Source organism: Chiloscyllium plagiosum, unplaced genomic scaffold (assembly GCF_037043375.1).
Source record: "Chiloscyllium plagiosum isolate Xiang-an unplaced genomic scaffold, Cpla_swu_hap1 HiC_scaffold_3, whole genome shotgun sequence".
Lineage (NCBI taxonomy): Eukaryota > Metazoa > Chordata > Chondrichthyes > Orectolobiformes > Hemiscylliidae > Chiloscyllium > Chiloscyllium plagiosum.
The window spans coordinates 155,870,844-155,890,349 of NW_028270141.1; the positions used below are offsets into that span (position 1 = coordinate 155,870,844).

General features: G+C 51.6%; 1 protein-coding gene across 1 annotated transcript in view; it reads right to left on the reverse strand.

Annotated features, from left to right (window-relative positions):
• Window positions 1–19,506, reverse strand: part of abcc10 (ATP binding cassette subfamily C member 10) — a 282,813-nt gene that overhangs the window by 9,952 nt on the left and 253,355 nt on the right. Inside the window, exons 19-20 of the mRNA XM_087984478.1 lie at window positions 15,989–16,134; window positions 15,792–15,889 (exon numbers count right to left, since the gene is read on the reverse strand). Coding sequence (XP_087840604.1) covers window positions 15,792–15,889; window positions 15,989–16,134 — 244 coding nt within the window. The remainder of the gene's footprint in view (window positions 1–15,791; window positions 15,890–15,988; window positions 16,135–19,506) is intronic.

Below are 19,506 nucleotides of genomic sequence, written 5' to 3' on the forward strand. Positions count from 1 at the left end.
TCTTCATTGAGTGCCCTGTCTTGATGGCAATGGTAGTGTACAGTACAGTATATGCCAGGCCAAGAGGTTGCAGATTATGAGTAAATACAATTCTCTGCTTCTGACCATCCATCGTACCTCATCATTGACCAGTTCTGAATTGCCAGATCTGTTCCAAATCTGTTATGTTGAGTTACAGTGGCTGTACCCCAGCATGTCTTGGAGAGTAGCCTTTCTGTGAAGATGGAGATTTGTCTACATGAGGACACTGTGTTCAATGTTATGCACAGAGCTGCCAAAGTTGAATGGAGCTGATCAAGTTCAGCCAGCTCCAGAATCTTTTGGAAACAGCCAGCTTGGTCCATTGTGTGTTACCAAACACTCGCTGGGTAACAGATAGGTGTTTTCCTGGACCGTGGATTGCTTGATGCCACAGTCGGTGCATGTTACAGGCGTCTTCCTTATCCATGGATAGCCGGATGCCACAGTCAGTGCGTGTCACAGGGGTTTTCCTGACCCGTGGATTGCCTGATGCCGTGGATTGCCGGGTGCCACAGTAAGTGCGTGTTACAGGAGTTTACCTGACCCGTGGATTGCCGGATGCCACAGTCAGTGCATGTTACAGGTGTTTTCCTTATCTGTGGATTGCCGGATGCCACAGTCGGTGCGTGTTACAGGCAATTTCCTGACCTGTGGATTGCCTGATGCCACAGTCAGTGCATGTTACAGGTGTTTTCCTTCTCCATAGATTGCCTGATGCCACAGTCAGTGTGTGTTACAGGCATTTTCCTGATCCGTAGATTGCCTGATGCTACAGTCGGTGAGTGTTATAACCGTTTTCCTGACCCGTGGAATGCCTGATGCCACAGTTGGTGCGTGTTACAGGCAATTTCCTGACCCGTGGATTGCCTGAACCCGTGGATTGCCGGGTGCCACAGTCAGTGCATGTTACAGGCGTTTTCCTGACTCGTGGACTGCCGGGTGCCACAGTCATTGCATGTGACAGGCGTTTTCCTGACCCATGGATGGCCGGATGCCACAGTCAGTGCATGTTACAGGTGTTTTCCTTATCCATGGATTGCCTGATGCCACAGTCAGTGCATGTTACAGGCGTTTCCTGACCCGTGGATTGCCTGATGCCACAGTCAGTGCATGTTACAGGTGTTTTCCTGACCCGTGGATTGCCTAATGCCATAGTCAGTGCATGTTACAGGTGTTTTCCTGACTCGTGGATTGCCGGGTGCCACAGTCAGTGCATGTTACAGGCGTTTTCCTGACCCATGGATTGCCGGGTGCCACAGTCAATGCATGTTACAGGCGTTTTCCTGACCCGTGGATTGCCTGATGCCACAGTCAGTGTGTGTTATAGGTGTTTTCCTGACCCGTGGATTGCCAGATGCCACAATCAGTGCATGTTACAGGCGTTTTCCTGACCCGTAGATTGCCTAATGCCACAGTCAGTGCATGTTACAGGCGTTTTCCTGACCCGTGGATTGCCGGATGCCACAGTCAGTGCATGTTACAGGTGTTTTCCTGACTCTTGGATTGCCGGGTGCCACAGTCAGTGCATGTTACAGGCGTTTTCCTGACTCGTGGATTGCCGGGTGCCACAGTCAGTGCATGTTACAGGCGTTTTCCTGACCCGTGGATTGCCTGATGCCACAGTCAGTGCATGTTACAGGTGTTTTCCTGACCCCTGGATTGCCTGATGCCACAATCAGTGCATGTTACAGGCGTTTTCCTGACCCGTAGATTGCCGGATGCCACAGTCAGTGCATGTTACAGGCGTTTTCCTGACCCGTGGATTGCCGGACGCCACAGTCAGTGCATGTTACAGGTGTTTTCCTGACTCGTGGATTGCTGGGTGCCACAGTCAGTGCATGTTACAGGCGTTTTCCTGACCCGTGGGTTGCCTAATGCCACAGTCAGTGCATGTTATAGGTGTTTTCCTGACCCGTGGATTGCCAGATGCCACAATCAGTGCATGTTACAGGTGTTTTCCTGACTCTTGGATTGCCGGGTGCCACAGTCAGTGCATGTTACAGGCGTTTTCCTGACTCGTGGATTGCCGGGTGCCACAGTCAGTGCATGTTACAGGCGTTTTCCTGACCCGTGGATTGCCTGATGCCACAGTCAGTGCATGTTACAGGTGTTTTCCTGACCCCTGGATTGCCTGATGCCACAATCAGTGCATGTTACAGGCGTTTTCCTGACCCGTAGATTGCCGGATGCCACAGTCAGTGCATGTTACAGGCGTTTTCCTGACCCGTGGATTGCCGGACGCCACAGTCAGTGCATGTTACAGGTGTTTTCCTGACTCGTGGATTGCTGGGTGCCACAGTCAGTGCATGTTACAGGCGTTTTCCTGACCCGTGGGTTGCCTAATGCCACAGTCAGTGCATGTTACAGGCGTTTTCCTGACCCGTGGATTGCCGGATGCCACAGTCAGTGCATGTTACAGGTGTTTTCCTGACTCGTATATTGCCGGGTGCCACAGTCAGTGCATGTTACAGGTGTTTTCCTGACTCGTGGATTGCCGGGTGCCACAGTCAGTGCATGTTACAGGCATTTTCCTGACCCGTGGATTGCCTGATGCCACAGTCAGTGTGTGTTATAGGTGTTTTCCTGACCCGTGGATTGCCAGATGCCACAATCAGTGCATGTTACAGGTGTTTTCCTGACCCGTAGATTGCCTAATACCACAGTCAGTGCATGTTACAGGCGTTTTCCTGACCCATGGATTGCCGGATGCCACAGTCAGTGCATGTTACAGGTGTTTTCCTGACTCGTGGATTGCCGGGTGCCACAGTCAGTGCATGTTACAGGTGTTTTCCTGACTCGTGGATTGCCGGGTGCCACAGTCAGTGCATGTTACAGGCGTTTTCCTGACCCATGGATTGCCTGATGCCACAGTCAGTGCATGTTACAGGTGTTTTCCTGACCCCTGGATTGCCTGATGCCACAATCAGTGCATGTTACAGGCGTTTTCCTGACCCGTAGATTGCCTAATGCCACAGTCAGTGCATGTTACAGGCGTTTTCCTGACCTGTGGATTGCCGGACGCCACAGTCAGTGCATGTTACAGGTGTTTTCCTGACTCGTGGATTGCCGGGTGCCACAGTCAGTGCATGTTACAGGCGTTTTCCTGACCCGTGGATTGCCTGATGCCACAGTCAGTGTGTGTTACAGGTGTTTTCCTGACCCGTGGATTGCCGGGTGCCACAGTCAGTGTATGTTACTGGCGTTTTCCTGACTCGTGGATTGCCTGATGCCACAGTCAGTGTGTGTTACAGGCATTTTCCTGACTCATGGATTGCCTGATGCCACAGTCGGTGCATGTTACAGGCATTTTCCTGACCCGTGGATTGCCTGATGCCACAGTCAGTGTGTGTTACGGTGTTTTCCTGACCCGTGAATTGCCAGATGCCACAGTCAGTGTGTATTACAGGTGTTTTCCTGGACCGTGGATTGCCTGATGCCACAGTTGGTGCATGTTACAGGCGTCTTCCTTATCCATGGATAGCCGGATGCCACAGTCAGTGCGTGTTACAGGTGTTTTCCTGACCCGTGGATTGTCTGATGCCACAGTCGGTGCACGTTACAGATGTTTTCCTAATCCGTGGATTGCCGGATGCTACAGTCAGTCCATGTTACAGGCATTTTCCTGACCCGTAGATTGCCGGATGCCACAGTCGGTGCGTGTTACAGGCGTTTTCCTTATCTGTGGATTGCCTGATGCCACAGTCGGTGCGTGTTACAGGCAATTTCCTGACCTGTGGATTGCCTGATGCCACAGTCAGTGCATGTTACAGGCATTTTCCTGACCCATGGATTGCTGGGTGCCACAGTCAGTGCATGTTACAGGCGTTTTCCTGACCCGTGGATTGCCTGATGCCACAGTCAGTGTGTTTTATAGGTGTTTTCCTGACCCGTGGATTGCCAGATGCCACAGTCAGTGCATGTTACAGGCGTTTTCCTGACTCGTGGATTGCCGGGTGCCACAGTCAGTGCATGTTACAGGCGTTTTCCTGACCCGTGGATTGCCTGATGCCACAGTCAGTGTGTGTTATAGGTGTTTTCCTGACCCGTAGATTGCCTAATGCCACAGTCAGTGCATGTTACAGGCGTTTTCCTGACCCGTGGATTGCCGGATGCCACAGTCAGTGCATGTTACAGGTGTTTTCCTGACTCGTGGATTGCCGGGTGCCACAGTCAGTGCATGTTACAGGCGTTTTCCTGACTCGTGGATTGTCGGGTGCCACAGTCAGTGCATGTTACAGGCGTTTTCCTGACCCGTGGATTGCCTGATGCCACAGTCAGTGCATGTTACAGGTGTTTTCCTGACCCGTGGATTGCCTGATGCCACAATCAGTGCATGTTACAGGCGTTTTCCTGACCCGTGGATTGCCTGATGCCACAGTCAGTGCATGTTACAGGCGTTCTCCTGACCCGTGGATTGCCGGATGCCACAGTCAGTGCATGTTACAGGTGTTTTCCTGACTCGTGGATTGCCGGGTGCCACAGTCAGTGCATGTTACAGGCGTTTTCCTGACCCGTGGATTGCCTGATGCCACAGTCAGTGTGTGTTACAGGTGTTTTCCTGACCCGTGGATTGCCGGGTGCCACAGTCAGTGTATGTTACTGGCGTTTTCCTGACTCGTGGATTGCCTGATGCCACAGTCAGTGTGTGTTACAGGCGTTTTCCTGACTCATGGATTGCCTGATGCCACAGTCGGTGCATGTTACTGGTGTTTTCCTGACCCGTGGATTGCCTGATGCCACAGTCAGTGTGTGTTACGGTGTTTTCCTGACCCGTGGATTGCCAGATGCCACAGTCAGTGTGTATTACAGTTGTTTTCCTGGACCGTGGATTGCCTGATGCCACAGTCGGTGCAAGTTACAGGCGTCTTCCTTATCCATGGATAGCCGGATGCCACAGTCAGTGCGTGTTACAGGTGTTTTCCTGACCCGTGGATTGTCTGATGCCACAGTCGGTGCACGTTACAGATGTTTTCCTAATCCGTGGATTGCCGGATGCTACAGTCAGTCCATGTTACAGGCATTTTCCTGTCCCGTGGATTGCCGGATGCCACAGTCGGTGCGTGTTACAGACGTTTTCCTTATCTGTGGATTGCCGGATGCCACAGTCGGTGCGTGTTACAGGCAATTTCCTGACCTGTGGATTGCCTGATGCCACAGTCAGTGCATGTTACAGGCGTTTTCCTTATCCATAGATTGCCTGATGCCACAGTCAGTGTGTGTTACAGGCGTTTTCCTGACCCGTGGATTGCCTGATGCCACAGTTGGTGCGTGTTACAGGCATTTTCCTGACCCGTGGATTGCCTGATCCCGTGGATTGCCGGTTGCCACAGTCAGTGCATGTTACAGGCGTTTTCCTGACTCGTGGACTGCCGGGTGCCACAGTCATTGCATGTTACAGGCCTTTTCCTGACCCATGGATTGCCGGATGCCACAGTCAGTCCATGTTACAGGTGTTTTCCTTATCCATGGATTGCCGGATGCCACAGTCAGTCCGTGTTACAGGCATTTTCCTTATCCGTGGATTGCCGGATGCCACAGTCAGTCCATGTTACAGGCATGTTCCTGATCAGTGGATTGCCTGATGCCACAGTCAGTGTGTGTTACAGGCGTTTTCCTGACTCATGGATTGCCTGATGCCACAGTCGGTGCATGTTACTGGTGTTTTCCTGACCCGTGGATTGCCTGATGCCACAGTCAGTGTGTGTTACGGTGTTTTCCTGACCCGTGGATTGCCAGATGCCACAGTCAGTGTGTATTACAGGCGTTTTCCTGGACCGTGGATTGCCTGATGCCACAGTCGGTGCAAGTTACAGGCGTCTTCCTTATCCATGGATAGCCGGATGCCACAGTCAGTGCGTGTTACAGGTGTTTTCCTGACCCGTGGATTGTCTGATGCCACAGTCGGTGGACGTTACAGATGTTTTCCTAATCCGTAGATTGCCGGATGCCACAGTCGGTGCGTGTTACAGACGTTTTCCTTATCTGTGGATTGCCGGATGCCACAGTCGGTGCGTGTTACAGGCAATTTCCTGACCTGTGGATTGCCTGATGCCACAGTCAGTGCATGTTACAGGCGTTTTCCTTATCCATAGATTGCCTGATGCCACAGTCAGTGTGTGTTACAGGCGTTTTCCTGATCCATAGATTGCCTGATGCTACAGTCGGTGTGTGTTATAACCGTTTTCCTGACCCGTGGATTGCCTGATGCCACAGTTGGTGCGTGTTACAGGCATTTTCCTGACCCGTGGATTGCCTGATCCCGTGGATTGCCGGTTGCCACAGTCAGTGCATGTTACAGGCGTTTTCCTGACTCGTGGACTGCCGGGTGCCACAGTCATTGCATGTTACAGGCCTTTTCCTGACCCATGGATTGCCGGATGCCACAGTCAGTGCATGTTACAGGTGTTTTCCTTATCCATGGATTGCCGGATGCCACAGTCTGTCCGTGTTACAGGCATTTTCCTTATCCGTGGATTGCCGGATGCCACAGTCAGTCCATGTTACAGGCATGTTCCTGATCAGTGGATTGCCGGATGCCACAGTTGGTGCGTGTTACAGGCGTTTACCTGACCCGTGGATTGCCTGATGCCACAGTCAGTGCATGTTCCAAGCGTTTTCCTGAGCCATGGATTGCCGGATTCCACAGTCAGTGCATGTTACAGGTGTTTTCCTGACTCGTGGATTGCCGGGTGCCACAGTCGGTGCATGTTACAGGCGTTTTCCTGACTCGTGGATTGCCGGGCGCCACAGTCAGTGCATGTTACAGGCGTTTTCCTGACCCGTGGATTGCCTGATGCCACAGTCAGTGCATGTTACAGATGTTTTCCTGACCCCTGGATTGCCTGATGCCACAATCAGTGCATGTTACAGGCGTTTTCCTGACCCGTAGATTGCCTAATGCCACAGTCAGTGCATGTTACAGGCGTTTTCCTGACCCGTGGATTGCCGGATGCCACAGTCAGTGCATGTTACAGGTGTTTTCCTGACTCGTGGATTGCCAGGTGCCATAGTCAGTGCATGTTACAGGCGTTTTCCTGACCCGTGGATTGCCTGATGCCTCAGTCAGGGTGTGTTACAAGTGTTTTCCTGACCCGTGGATTGCCTGATGCCATGGATTGCCGGGTGCCACAGTAAGTGTGTGTTAAAGGCGTTTACCTGACCCGTGGATTGCCTGATGCCACAGTCAGTGCATGTTACAAGCGTTTTCCTGACCCGTGGATTGCCTGATGCCATGGATTGCCGGGTGCCACAGTAAGTGTGTGTTAAAGGCGTTTACCTGACCCGTGGATTGCCGGGTGCCACAGTCAGTGCATGTTACAGGCGTTTTCCTGACCCATGGATTGCCTGATGCCACAGTCAGTGCATGTTACAGGTGTTTTCCTGACCCCTGGATTGCCTGATGCCACAATCAGTGCATGTTACAGGCGTTTTCCTGACCCGTAGATTGCCGGACGCCACAGTCAGTGCATATTACAGGTGTTTTCCTGACCCGTGGATTGCCGGACGCCACAGTCAGTGCATGTTACAGGTGTTTTCCTGACTCGTGGATTGCCGGGTGCCACAGTCAGTGCATGTTACAGGCGATTTCCTGACCCGTGGATTGCCTGATGCCACAGTCAGTGTGTGTTACAGGTGTTTTCCTGACCCGTGGATTGCCGGGTGCCACAGTCAGTGTATGTTACTGGCGTTTTCCTGACTCGTGGATTGCCTGATGCCACAGTCAGTGTGTGTTACAGGCATTTTCCTGACTCATGGATTGCCTGATGCCACAGTCGGTGCATGTTACAGGCATTTTCCTGACCCGTGGATTGCCTGATGCCACAGTCAGTGTGTGTTACGGTGTTTTCCTGACCCGTGGATTGCCAGATGCCACAGTCAGTGTGTATTACAGTTGTTTTCCTGGACCGTGGATTGCCTGATGCCACAGTCGGTGCATGTTACAGGCGTCTTCCTTATCCATGGATAGCCGGATGCCACAGTCAGTGGGTGTTACAGGTGTTTTCCTGACCCGTGGATTGTCTGATGCCACAGTCGGTGCACGTTACAGATGTTTTCCTAATCCGTGGATTGCCGGATGCTACAGTCAGTCCATGTTACAGGCATTTTCCTGACCCGTAGATTGCCGGATGCCACAGTCGGTGCATGTTACAGGCGTTTTCCTTATCTGTGGATTGCCTGATGCCACAGTCGGTGCGTGTTACAGGCAATTTCCTGACCTGTGGATTGCCTGATGCCACAGTCAGTGCATGTTACAGGCATTTTCCTGACCCATGGATTGCCGGGTGCCACAGTCAATGCATGTTACAGGCGTTTTCCTGACCCGTGGATTGCCTGATGCCACAGTCAGTGTGTTTTATAGGTGTTTTCCTGACCCGTGGATTGCCAGATGCCACAGTCAGTGCATGTTACAGGCGTTTTCCTGACTCGTGGATTGCCGGGTGCCACAGTCAGTGCATGTTACAGGCGTTTTCCTGACCCGTGGATTGCCTGATGCCACAGTCAGTGTGTGTTATAGGTGTTTTCCTGACCCGTAGATTGCCTAATGCCACAGTCAGTGCATGTTACAGGCGTTTTCCTGACCCGTGGATTGCCGGATGCCACAGTCAGTGCATGTTACAGGTGTTTTCCTGACTCGTGGATTGCCGGGTGCCACAGTCAGTGCATGTTACAGGCGTTTTCCTGACTCGTGGATTGTCGGGTGCCACAGTCAGTGCATGTTACAGGCGTTTTCCTGACCCGTGGATTGCCTGATGCCACAGTCAGTGCATGTTACAGGTGTTTTCCTGACCCGTGGATTGCCTGATGCCACAATCAGTGCATGTTACAGGCGTTTTCCTGACCCGTGGATTGCCTGATGCCACAGTCAGTGCATGTTACAGGCGTTCTCCTGACCCGTGGATTGCCGGTTGCCACAGTCAGTGCATGTTACAGGAGTTTTCCTGACCCGTGGATTGCCGGGTGCCACAGTCAGTGTATGTTACTGGCGTTTTCCTGACTCGTGGGATTGCCTGATGCCACAGTCAGTGTGTGTTACAGGCGTTTTCCTGACTCATGGATTGCCTGATGCCACAGTCGGTGCATGTTACTGGCGTTTTCCTGACCCGTGGATTGCCTGATGCCACAGTCAGTGTGTGTTACGGTGTTTTCCTGACCCGTGGATTGCCAGATGCCACAGTCAGTGTGTATTACAGGCGTTTTCCTGGACCGTGGATTGCCTGATGCCACAGTCGGTGCAAGTTACAGGCGTCTTCCTTATCCATGGATAGCCGGATGCCACAGTCAGTGCGTGTTACAGGTGTTTTCCTGACCCGTGGATTGTCTGATGCCACAGTCGGTGCACGTTACAGATGTTTTCCTAATCCGTGGATTGCCGGATGCTACAGTCAGCCCATGTTACAGGCATTTTCCTGACCCGTAGATTGCCGGATGCCACAGTCGGTGCGTGTTACAGGCAATTTCCTGACCTGTGGATTGCCTGATGCCACAGTCAGTGCATGTTACAGGCATTTTCCTTATCCATAGATTGCCTGATGCCACAGTCAGTGTGTGTTACAGGCGTTTTCCTGATCCGTAGATTGCCTGATGCTACAGTCGGTGTGTGTTATAACCGTTTTCCTGACCCGTGGATTGCCTGATGCCACAGTTGGTGCGTGTTACAGGCATTTTCCTGACCCGTGGATTGCCTGATCCCGTGGATTGCCGGTTGCCACAGTCAGTGCATGTTACAGGCGTTTTCCTGACTCGTGGACTGCCGGGTGCCACAGTCATTGCATGTTACAGGCCTTTTCCTGACCCATGGATTGCCGGATGCCACAGTCAGTGCATGTTACAGGTGTTTTCCTTATCCATGGATTGCCGGATGCCACAGTCAGTCCGTGTTACAGGCATTTTCCTTATCCGTGGATTGCCGGATGCCACAGTCAGTCCATGTTACAGGCATGTTCCTGATCAGTGGATTGCCGGATGCCACAGTCGGTGCGTGTTACAGGCGTTTTCCTGACCCGTGGATTGCCTGATGCCACAGTCAGTGCATGTTACAAGCGTTTTCCTGACCCATGGATTGCCGGATTCCACAGTCAGTGCATGTTACAGGTGTTTTCCTGACTCGTGGATTGCCTGATGCCACAGTCAGTGCATGTTACAAGCGTTTTCCTGACCCCTGGATTGCCGGATTCCACAGTCAGTGCATGTTACAGGCGTTTTCCTGACTCGTGGATTGCCGGGCGCCACAGTCAGTGCATGTTACAGGCGTTTTCCTGACCCGTGGATTGCCTGATGCCACAGTCAGTGCATGTTACAGATGTTTTCCTGACCCCTGGATTGCCTGATGCCACAATCAGTGCATGTTACAGGCGTTTTCCTGACCCGTGGATTGCCTGATGCCATGGATTGCCGGGTGCCACAGTAAGTGTGTGTTAAAGGCGTTTACCTGACCCGTGGATTGCCTGATGCCACAGTCAGTGCATGTTACAAGCGTTTTCCTGACCCGTGGATTGCCAGATGCCACAGTCAGTGCATGTTACAGGCGTTTTCCTGACTCGTGGATTGCCGGGTGCCACAGTCAGTGCATGTTACGGGTGTTTTCCTGACCCCTGGATTGCCTGATGCCACAATCAGTGCATATTACAGGCGTTTTCCTGACCCGTAGATTGCCTAATGCCACAGTCAGTGCATGTTACAGGTGATTTCCTGACTCGTGGATTGCCAGGTGCCACAGTCAGTGCATGTTACAGGCGTTTTCCTGACTCGTGGATTGCCGGGTGCCACAGTCAGTGCATGTTACAGGCGTTTTCCTGACCCGTGGATTGCCTGATGCCACAGTCAGTGCATGTTACAGGCGTTTTCCTGACCCGTGGATTGCCTGATGCCACAGTCAGTGCATGTTACAGGTGTTTTCCTGACCCCTGGATTGCCTGATGCCACAATCAGTGCATGTTACAGGTGTTTTCCTGACTCGTGGATTGCCGGGTGCCACAGTCAGTGCATGTTACAGGTGGTTTCCTGATCCGTGGATTGCCTGATGCCACAGTCAGTGTGTGTTACAGGTGTTTTCCTGATCCGTGGATTGCCTGATGCCACAGTCAGTGTGTGTTACAGGCGTTTTCCTGACCCGTGGATTGCCGGGTGCCGCAGTCAGTGTATGTTACTGGCGTTTTCCTGACTCGTGGATTGCCTGATGCCACAGTCAGTGTGTGTTACAGGCGTTTTCCTGACCCATGGATTGCCTGATGCCACAGTCGGTGCATGTTACTGGTGTTTTCCTGACCCGTGGATTGCCAGATGCCACAGTCAGTGTGTATTACAGGCGTTTTCCAGACCCGTGGATTGCCTGATGCCACAGTCGGTGCACGTTACTGCCGTTTCCCTGACCCGTGGATTGCCTGATGCCACAGTCAGTGTGTGTTACTGGTGTTTTCCTGACCCGTGGATTGCCTGATGCCACAGTCAGTGTGTGTTACAGGCATTTTCCTGACCCGTGGATTGCCTGATGCCACAGTCAGTGTGTGTTACAGGTGTTTTCCTGACCCGTGGATTGCATGATGCCACAGTCAGTGTGTGTTACAGGCATTTTCCTGACCCGTGGATTGCCTGATGCCACAGTCAGTGTGTGTTACAGGCGTTTTCCTGACCCGTGGACTGCCTGATGCCACAGTCAGTGTGTGTTACAGGCGTTTTCCTGACCCGTGGACTGCCTGATGCCACAGTCAGTGTGTGTTACAGGCGTTTTCCTGACCCGTGGACTGCCTGATGCCACAGTCACTGTGTGTTACAGGCGTTTTCCTGACCCGTAGATTGCCAGATGCCACCGTCAGTGTGTGTTACAGGCATTTTCCTGACCCGTAGATTGCCAGATGCCACAGTCAGTGTGTGTTACAGGCATTTTCCTGACCAGTGGATTGTCTATTGCCACAGTCAGTGTGTGTTACAGGCATTTATTTGACCCGTGGATTGCCAGATGCCACTGTCAGTCCGTGTTACAGGCATTTTCCTGACTCGTGTACTGCCTGATGCCACAGTTGGTGCGTGTTACCAGCGTTTTCCTTATCCGTGGATTGCCAGATGCCACAGTCAGTCCGTGTTACAGGCGTTTTCCAGATCCATGAACTGCCTGATGCCACAGTCGGTGTGTGTTACAGGCATTTTCCTGACCTGTGGATTGCCTGATGCCACAAAACTTGATGGGGTGCAGAGTGAATGTGGGGATTCCCTGGAGAGTTCCCTCTGGACTGTGACCTTCTGTGCTGCTGGGTTTATGCTGTTACTGCTACAGGACAGACCCAATGATATAGTGGCTGCTGTCAGGAAGATTGCCTGGGAGGGATGATTCCAGGAGTATGCTGATGCCTGGCTAGTTTGGATGCATGTTTTCCCAATTTTAGTCCCATCCTCAGCTGTTACTAAGGAGATGTTTACAGCTGTGTGCGTGGTGGTGTCATTTCTCAAGAAGACCTGAATCTAGCTGGTCCATCTGCTTTGGTTTCTTTCCTCAGACTCTCTCATGGTTCTATATCTTTGGAATCTTTGGAAACCAGATCCAACTCATTGCAAATATTTGAAGTCCGCCAGTGGGAACACTACTGCTGTGAGAGCCAGCAGGACTCCCCTAGTCCTGCCCTCTGGTGCCTGTGACAAACTGAGTGCTGGCTGCTGCTGTTGGTTATACTGGGACAAGACAGCCTGATAGTGTCAACCTGGCTTCGTAGTAAGCTTCAATCACACAGTATTTAGTCTCAGTACCATGATGGGATTCAGCTTTGTGGCAATTCCTCTTCGCAATCTGTGGTAGTTCCGTCTCATGCACGAAGTCTCTGTAACTTGGTGTCCCATGTTATAACCCTGCCTCTTGGTTAGGATGTGGGAGTTTGGAATAATGAACCAACTGTAGGTATGCTGGTGAAGTTAGACCACTGGGAAGGGATCTGCTGCAGTCTCAAAGAGTGAGAGGCAATTTGATTGAAACGTATAAACCGCTGAAGGAGCTGGACACAGGAGATGTGGGGAGAAAATGTTTCCTTTAATGGGAGAACCACAAACTAGGAGTCAATATTGAAAAATCACTGGTCACTCGTTGAAAACAGAGATGAGGGGAATTTATTTATCTGAGAGGGGTCAGAGTCTTTGGAAATGTCTTCCTAAAAAGGAAATGGAATCGATGAATGTTTTTAAAGCAGAGGTGGATGGATTCTTGTCAAGCAAAGTTGAGTGAAAGGTTACTGAACGGGCAGGGGAAGGGATTTGGGTTTATATTCAGATCAGCAAAGATCTTCCAAAGTAACAGAGCAGGCGTAACGGGCAGATCAGATCAGTCAGATGGCACTAACTGTGCAGTGTACTAGGGTTCCATGTTATGTCGTTCATTCTCAATGCTGTGGATGGGTGGGAGAACACTTGCAGATTTGTCCTTGTTTTTATTTTGCATTAGATATGATTTGGAGCTGTGAGCTGAAGGTGAGTGACTGATGGACTGTCAGTAATGGCTTCCTCTCATGACAAAGTACCATTTTGTTTTTGAGGACAGTCAGGGAAGTTAGTTGCAGGTTGAGGTTGGTTTTTATTCAAAGTGCTCTATAGATGTTTCAGCTCCAGAGAGGCATTATGCTCAAGCAGGTAACTGGGACCTCATGGGGAAACAGCCAGTCTGGTATGGAGAGGCCAGAGATAGAAGTGATTTATGGACTGTGTTTGAGTCAGAAGGATTGTGTCTGTGAAAGCTACAGGATGGAGGTTTGATTATTCCCTGGTTGCTCTCCCATTGTCAGCGTATGGGAAGTTCAGGGAATAAAGCTGCAGTTTTAAGTTTAAAGGGAATATTCCTCAGGGCCTGCTGGAAGCTAGTTGCATGCATCGGCTTCTTCAGAAACCAAGCAAGATACAATTCCACATGCCTGTGAGGGGACGGAGGGTGGAGTCTGCTTCAGTGAACTGCCCAGTTACATCTCAGTTATTTATTTTTCTTTTGATTCATCCCTTAACTGTGTCTGCTTGTCTATCTGAGTTTGTGTGAGACTGGGGGCTAGAATCAATATTGATGTGTTTAAATTATAGGTATGAATTGGATTATCTTGAGGTTTAACTTTGCTCTGATAGAGCTACTATTTTATCAATAAATTATTACATCTTTTGTTTACACAACAATTCTGGTTTCTGGTTTCAGTTATTCACAAAGTGTGGTACTTGTTATTCAAACAGTTTGGTTAGGAACCATAGGGGTCAATTTGGAGGGTGTTTGAAGGCTTTCTTTGCCTGTGTTGTGAATACAGATGGCTGATTTGATTCATCTCTGGATGATAACAGGAGTCAACCAATGGCACTAACCCTCGGCAACATGGTGACATTCTGACTTGGAGCACTACCTCTCAACACCATCACAGTCCAAAGACACAGAACATGGGACTGAACAGCAGAAGAACAATGCTGTGCCAAAACTCACACCAAATTAAACTAATCCTTTCTGTCTGCTCTTGGCCCATATCCCTCCATTCCTTGCATATTCATTTACTTCTCTAAAAGTCTCTTAAACATCCCTGTCATACCTGCCTCCACCACCATCGCTGGCAGCACATTCCAGACTCCTACCACACTGTATAAACAACTTGTCACTCGCATCTCCTTTGAACTCTCCCCCTCCCACCTTAAATGCATGGCCCCTAGTTTTAGACATTTGAACTCTGGGAAAAAAGGTTCTGAACATCAACCCTAACCATGCATCTCGATTTTATAGACTTCTATCAAATCTCCCCTCAGCCTCCATTGCTCTATTGAAAACAACCCAGTACAGATCCCTGCAGAACACCACTAGTCACAGACCTCCAGCCTGAAAAACACCCTTCCACCACTACCCTCTGCCTTCTATGAGCAAGGCAATTGTGAATCCACACAGCCAAGTCACCGTGGATTCCACGCATCCTAATCTTCTGAATAAGCCTACCATGAGGTATCTTGTCGAAAGCCTCACTAGACTCTGTGCAGAGAACATCCACTGCTGTACCCTCATTGCTCACCTTCAGCACCTCCTTGAAAAATTCAATCAAGTTTGTAAGACATAACCTGCCCCGCACAAAGCCACGCTGACTGTCCCTAATTAGGCCATACTTTTCCAAATCCTATCCCTAGGAATTCTATCTGATAGCATCCCAACCACTGATGTGAGACTCACCGGTCTATAGTTACCTGGATACTCCCCATTTCCCTTGTTGAACAGATGAACAACAGTAGCTACTCGTCAATTTTCTGGGACCTGCTCAGTGGCTCATGAGGATATGAAGATCTTGGTCAAGGCCTCAGCAATCTCCTCTCAATAACCCGGAGTGGATAGCATCAGTCCCTGCAGACTTATCCCCCTGAACGCTCTTCACGAAACCCAACACCATTTCTTTCGTGACCTCAAAATGCCCAAGCATGTTAGCATGCTCCACACAAATCTCACCATCCTCCATATCCTTCTTCTGGGTGAATATTGACGCAAAGTATTCATTTAGCATCTCACCCACATCCTCTGGCTCCAAGCACTAGTTCCCTCCTTTATCCTGGAGTGGTCCTACCTCCTCCCGAGTTATCCTCCAGTTTATAAGGGGATGTATGGAATAACATTATCTACTGAATCCTCAAAGTGCCAGCATACAGTATCCTGAGCTGTTATGTTGTCCTTGGGCTGACTATTGATCAGGCAATGTCAGCAGTGACATATACATTCAAGTGTGAACCAAGATTCTGCACTTACACGTCCATGAGAGGGCAGAAGCCAGGATTGCTAATGCCTGGATAAGTACCTTGGCTTTGGTGAGAAGTGCCCTCGCAAGGCAGATCAGCTGTCTCTGTCCCATCGATAAACTCTTCCCTCTGTCCCCAAGCTCAGCATCCAATCCACCTGATGGGCAGAGACAAACAGCACAGCAATCAGTGACAGAGCCAAGCAAACAGTGATCAAGTGACAACGCACAGCGAGTGTGATCATGCCAGGCCTCACCCATCCTCTCAATGACATCCAGGAGGTGACACTGTTCCAAAACAGACTGCAGCTCCCTGTCTGTGTGGTGGCTCAGGGGATCCAGGTTCTCCCGCACTGTTCCGCTGAAGAGGAATGGATCCTGAGGAATGATAGCCAGTTTCGATCTGGAAAATGGTCCCAGCAAGATAGAGTTATACAAACACATCTCTCCCTCAGCTGGACTATCATTTTGTCAATTTATCTCTTTGCACTCGCCCCCTCGATCTGAAAGAAGAATCAGATTCCTCCTGGTCTTGTGGTCAGATTGGAGGGTTACGGAGTCAGCAGGATTCCTGGAAGTGAAGGATATCTGAGGTGGAAAATCAAACTCATCAGCTGAGAACCTTCAAGACAACACTCAGGGCCAACAGCCAGCGAGATTTGAGGAATAAATGCACACAGGACTTTAAATGTAGTGAAATCGGTTCAGCGGAGAACACTGCGAACTCAGGACAGCTAACACTTTAGGGAGCTCCCAATTGCAACAATTCTGTACCTCTCCTAAATATATCAGCTTCCACCCACACACACTCTCACACACCCACACCACACTCACACACACCCGCACCACACACACACACACCACACACACACTCACACACACCCACACCACACACACACACACACACTCACACACACTCACACACCCCCACACCACACCCACACACACACCCACACCACACCTACACACACACACACACACACTCTCACACACCCACACCACACCCACACACACACACACCCACACCACACACACACACACCCACACCACACCCACAAACATACACACACCACACACTCACACCACACCCACACACCCGCCACACACACTCACAAACACTCACACACACACACACCACACCCACACCCACACACACCCACACCACACCCACACACCAGACCCACACACACCACACCCACACACACACACCACACCCACACCACACCCACACACAGACACACCACACCCACGCACCAGACCCACACACACCACACCCACACACACACCCACACCACACACACACACACTCACACACACCCACACCACACACACACACACACACTCTCACACACCCACACCACACCCACACCACACCCACTCTCACACACCCACACACACACAGTCACACACACCCACACCGCACCCGCACACACTCACACACACTCACACACACTCTCACACATCCACACCACACCCACACACACACACCCACACCACACACACACACACACACACACACTCACACACACCACACACACACACACCCACACACACTCACACACACCCACACCACACCCACACACACACCCATACCACACCTACACACGCACACACACTCTCACACACCCACCCCACACCCACACACACACAAACCCACACCACACACACACACACACCCACACCACACCCACAAACATACACACACCACACACACTCACACACACACCACACCCACACACCCGCCACACACACTCACAAACACTCACACACACACCACACCCACACCACACACATACCACACCCACACCACACCCACACACCAGACCCACACACACCACACCCACACACACACACACCACACCCACACCACACCCACACACAGACACACCACACCCACACACCAGACCCACACACACCACACCCACACACACACCCACACACCCACCACACACACCACACACACCACACCCACACACCACACACACCCACAGACACTCACACACAGCCACCACACACACACACACCACACACACCCACACCACTCACACACCACACCCACCCACACCACACCAACACACCACACCCACACACCATACCCACCCACACACACTCACAAACACACACCACACACACCCACACACACTCACACACACACACCACACACACACACACTCACACACACCCACCACACACACCCACACACACACCACACACACCACACCCACCACACACACCCACCCACATCCACACACCCACATCACACACACACACCACACACACCCACACACCCCCACACACACACCACACACACCCACCACACCCACACACACACACCCACACACACACACACCCACCACACACACACACACACTCACAAACACACACACACACACACCACACACACCACACACAACACACCCACCCACACCACACCCACACACCCACCACACACACACACTCACAAACACACACCACACCCACCCACACACACTCACACACACCCACCACACCCACACACACTCACACACACCCACCACACACACCCAAACACACACCACACACACCACACCCACCACACACACCCACCCACATCCACACACCCACACCACACACACACACCACACACACCCAACACACCCCCACACACACACCACACCCACCCACCACACCCACACACACACACCCACCACACACACACACACACTCACAAACACACACACACACACACCACACACACCACACACAACACACCCACCCACACCACACCCACACACCACCACACACACACACACTCACAAACACACACCACACCCACCCACACACACTCACACACACACCACACACACCACATCCACCACACCCACCCACCTCCACACACCCACACACACACACACACCACACACACCCACCACACCCACACACACAACCACACACACCACACACACCACACACACCACACCCACATCCACACACACACCCCACACACACACACTCACACACACACACACACACCCACACCACACACACAGCACACACACCCACCATACACACCACACCCACCCACACCACACCCACACACCACACACACACACACACACACTCACACACACACTCACACACACCCACCACACACACACACACTCACAAACACACACCACACACCCACACACACACACACACCACACCCACACACACTCACACACACCCAACACACCCACACACACACACTCACTCACACACACCCACCACACACACCCACACACACACCACACACACACACCACACACACCCACCACACCCACACACACACCACACACACACACCACACACACCACACCCACCACACACACCCACCCACATCCGCACACACACACCACACACACACCCACCACACACACCACACCCACACACAGACACACCACACCCACACCACACCCACACCACACCACACCCACACACAGACACACCACACCCACACCACACCCACACACCAGACCCACACACGCCCACCACACACACCACACACACCACACCCACCACACACACCACACCCACACACCACACCCACCCACACACACTCACACAGAGGCACCACACACACACACCACACCCACACACACACCCACACACGCACCACACACACCACACCCACCACACACACCACACCCACACACCACACCCACCCACACACTCACACACAGCCACCACACACACACACTCACAAACACACACACACCCACCACACCCATCCACATCCACACACCCACACCACACA